General features: G+C 44.5%; 1 protein-coding gene across 1 annotated transcript; it reads left to right on the forward strand.

Moving 5' to 3' along the window:
- The first annotated feature begins 215 nt into the window (after positions 1 to 215).
- LOC103992158 (peptide-N4-(N-acetyl-beta-glucosaminyl)asparagine amidase A) lies at positions 216 to 2,288 on the forward strand. The gene has a single exon (XM_009411762.3). It carries the CDS (start codon positions 278 to 280, stop codon positions 2,075 to 2,077), a length of 1,800 nt encoding a protein of 599 aa, XP_009410037.2. The 5' UTR covers positions 216 to 277; the 3' UTR covers positions 2,078 to 2,288.
- The last annotated feature ends 2,035 nt before the right edge of the window (positions 2,289 to 4,323 follow it).

Consider the following 4,323-nt stretch of genomic DNA (forward strand, 5'->3'; position numbering starts at 1 on the left):
AGCGAGAGGAAGCATCCTAATCTCCTGGTACTCAATCTCCTTCATCGAAGGGCTCCAATAATTCCAAGTATTTAAAGCCTAAAATTCGTATCCCTCTTCTCGTTCTCATGTGTTGTTAGCAATAATCCAAGGCAGCAACAATTCAACGAGTGACACACATTTTAAGCGTCAGTTCCCTTCAGATCCTCACTATATAACTCTCTCTTCCCAATCCATCTCAACAAACAGTTCATTCATCAAAGATTGATCTTTCCCAAGGTTGATCTTCACGTAGAAGATGCATCCCGGTCTCTATGAGGTATCCTTTCTCCTCCTCCTCCATCTCTACTTTGCCACCTTCATTTGCACCACAGGGGCATCATCACCATCTCTTTTTGATGGCAATCTTGAACTCCCGAGAGGTTTCATTCCAACCGTGTCACTGGAACACTTAGACCCCACCCTCCCCCCGGCTCTCCCCACCCAGACTCCGCACTGTTCCCTGGTCGTCCTCCAACAGGACTTCGCCAACACCGTCGGCGCGACGCCGGCCTCCGCCAACTATACGCACCCCCCAGACTGCCCCTTCCCATGGACGCGCGTCGTCCTCGAGCTCAGCGTCGCCGCCACAGACCTCCAGGAGTCCCGAGTCGCCGCCATCTGGATCGACGGCGCAGAGGTCCTCCGCACCGCCACCCCCATCCCCATGGTTCGTGGCGCTTTCTGGCGCGTCCACAAGGACGTCACCCGCTACACGGCCCTCCTCCGCCGCCTGGCTGATGGCGGCGGTGTTGTCTCCATGATGCTGGAGAACTCAAACGCGGTCCTTCCCGGCGTCTTCAGCGCCAACGTATCGCTCCATTACTACCGCGGCCCGGTCGACGACGGCAGGTCGAAGTCAGTGTCTAATGCGGCGCACCCCTCCGTCAGATCCCTTTACCGCGAGCCCGCGGACCTTGTCCTTCCCATCTCCAAGCCCGACGGACAATATGGATCCGGCTTTTGGTATCGTATTGACAACGAGACCGGCGTCGAGTCTACCACCGTCTCCATCCCCAGAAACACCTACCGTGCCGTCCTTGAGATATTCGTGTCGTATCATGGCGAGGATGAATCATGGTATACTAATCCATTGAGAAATAACTATCTTCACCAGTCAACTGCAGCCAAGCTTTCGGCACCGCGGGCCAACGGCGCGTTTCGGCTGGTCTACGCCACAATCGACGGGCGTTACGTAGGTGGGCACGTTCCCTTTCCGGTCATCTACCCGAGTGCCATCAACCCCTTCTTCTGGTCCCCGGTGGCGGCAATCGGCGCGTTCGACATGCCGTCTTACGACCTCGACCTGACGCCGTTTCTGGCGCTGATGCTCGACGGGCGGCCCCACGAGATCGGGCTGGGTGTGCGCAGCGCCCTGCCACACTGGCTCGTGAACGCCAACCTCCACCTCTGGGTCGACTATTGGTCGGACGCTGTCCAGGCCGGTCCGGTGGCGTACTTTGCCCCGGCCATCCAGATGAACCGCAACGCCGAGTGGCGCAACCCCGACGGTCAATCGGAGATCGGGGCCGAGGGGCTCGAAAGGTTCGCCGGGTGGGTGAGCTCGTCGAGGGGTAACCTCACCACCGAGGTGCGGCATAAGATCAAGCTGACGAGCCAGGTGCAGGTGCAGAACCGCGGGGCGGTGACCCAGATCGATTTCATCCTCAAGGAGAGGACAATGGTGACAGTCATGAGGGGGAACCAGTGGCTCCACCGGGCGCAGGCGGTGCTGGATGCGCCCATGCAGGTGCAGACCGCGATCGTGAACGCGGCGGGCGGGCCGGCGCGGCAGAAGACGCGGCTCTTCCACCAGCTGATGGAGGCGGTGAGCCTGAGCGAGGGGCAGGCCGGGGCGACGACGACGAGAGAGCTGACCGACCGGCAGGACGCGGAGGGATCGGCGCTGGTGGAGGGCGGATGGGAGAGCGGAAGGAGCCGGTCGTCATACCAGTACAGGGACGGGAGCAAGTGCTACGCCCGGAACGTGGCCACGGCTGGCGGAGCGGTCATCCAGGACAGGAAGGCCTCCTGCTTTGCCATGGCTGATGATGCCTGAAGACGTGAGATAGAGTGCATGGATGCTAATGCTTTGCGTAGTTGATTCATTTCTCAGTTGCTTGTTCCGAGTATCATGCAATAGCTATGGTGTATTGTGAGAATAAGGTATCCATCCTTCAATGTCATACTTCTATTAATATGAGATATTTCAAATAAGGGTCATCATATGGTGAGTTGGCACAAAATATGTGTTGGTCTTTTATGGTTAATAATAGTTTCTTCTTATTTTTGTGTTGATTTGCTAATTGTATGTTTACATAAGAATGTATCGAAAACGAAGCAACAAGTAATAACTATAAAGGAAGGCTTCGAGTATGCTAGGGAGTTAATAAATTTAAATTGATAAGAATTAAAAAAATATATATATCAATACCAATTCAATCTAATATATATAATCTTTACTTTTCCAATCCTTAGTCATTTGAGAATATCATTTTAACCCATATTTTTTCAATCCCACACACATAGATTTATTTAACATATTTTCATATTTATACACGGGTGATTATCTTCTTTTTATTTTTAAAGATTCAAAATTTATTAGAGTTCACAATATTTTCTAACATTACTTTTTTAATTATAGTACAGACTCGTTTCATTTAGACATATCATAGTCTGACTAACTCAATAATTTCTTTTAATTCAAATCAAATTTTGACTCTATGATATTATGTGAACAATCGAAAAGGAATTGGCTGTGAAGAAGACAAGTGCATGATCAACCATATCGAACCTTGTTGGACATATACGTAAACCAGTATCCACCCACTTCCCTATCACTCACTGTTTCTCCGGGCATGCTCTTGATGATGTCTGAGCCACCAGGATTACTAATGTTCAGACAGTAAACACGAAAATATTTCTCATATGCAGTTCCAAGATCGACGTTACCTCCACTAAAATGATGTTCTTCAACCTGAGGACCGTGTCTTGTAGTCTTCCATCACCGTGAAGATATGAAGAGATAAATATAATTATTTTTCAAATAATAATAATAAAGTACTATTAGTCTAAAATCAAATCAAGTAAAAAAATAAAGTAGAAAAAGGAAAAACTATATTAAACTTCTAAAAAAAATTTATATGATCTTGAATTATTCTTTAACTTGAGCCCTATAAACCTAAACATCCGAGACTTGGATGGATGGATGTACACATATATATGTCTTCATTTATATATATAGACGTAGAATAATAATTTAAACAAAAAAATTTTATCTCTAAAATTTTATTTAATTTATTTATTTTAAAAATAAGAGATAAAAATCTAATTTTTTAAAAAAATAACTTCAATTGTAATTTGCTCATGTGTTGCAAAAACTAAATTGTATTAATGATTCTTTTAAGTTTTAGATCAATTACAACAAAAGTGATGAAAATTTTGGAGATTATGAAGAATGACTAGAATTGGATTCTATTGCCCAATTTTGGTCCAAAATTATTATATTTGAGTGTAAGAATATTATGTTTTGAGCTGATACAAAGAAATAGATGATGTGCATTTTAGTTGTTAGATTTATTATTAGATCGATTTTAATACCAAATATTATGATTAATTATTTCATCAACTTCGTTTAACTCAAATCATTGATCAAAATATCATACTAATCAAAGTATTATATTCATATTCACATCAACCTTCGGTCAAAAATATTTTCTTACATTAAAATAAGCAATTCTCGAAACCAGTACTATTTAGCAATCATTGGCCATCAAATAATTAGTGGGTTACTAATCATGCTAACCCCTAACTCATCCTCAACAACAAGGCTTAAGTGCCACGCCCATTATTTCAAAAGGATGATATCTATTCAATGATCTACACTAAACTAATGTTTGCTTTGTCCTTTCAAACAATTCGTGCAGTGTGTAGATGCAATCTTTATGGATTCTCAATCATCCACTTTTCATTAAATTATTGCTGTGTGTGGTGTGTGATGATGTAGACATGCCACCCTTGTTCCTCTTACCGGATCAAATGAGATCAAGATTATGTTCAGAACCATTCCTCACAACCTTTTTCTCTCCACCACTCCCAGAAAGCTACAAGCAAATTAGTTGATGATTCTAGGCTTTCTTTTTCACTCCTAGGATTGAGCATTGAAGATAGGTCATAGGGACTGTTGGGAAGCTTGATCACAGGTTCTGGAAAAAGCCATGAACCTGAGATTTTAGTTTTAGTTTTGACTTCTGCAGAAAATTTCTGATAATGGAGTATTGATCAAGAATTGTCATGTTTACCATA

This window comes from Musa acuminata, chromosome BXJ2-7, assembly GCF_036884655.1.
Source record: "Musa acuminata AAA Group cultivar baxijiao chromosome BXJ2-7, Cavendish_Baxijiao_AAA, whole genome shotgun sequence".
NCBI lineage: Eukaryota > Viridiplantae > Streptophyta > Magnoliopsida > Zingiberales > Musaceae > Musa > Musa acuminata.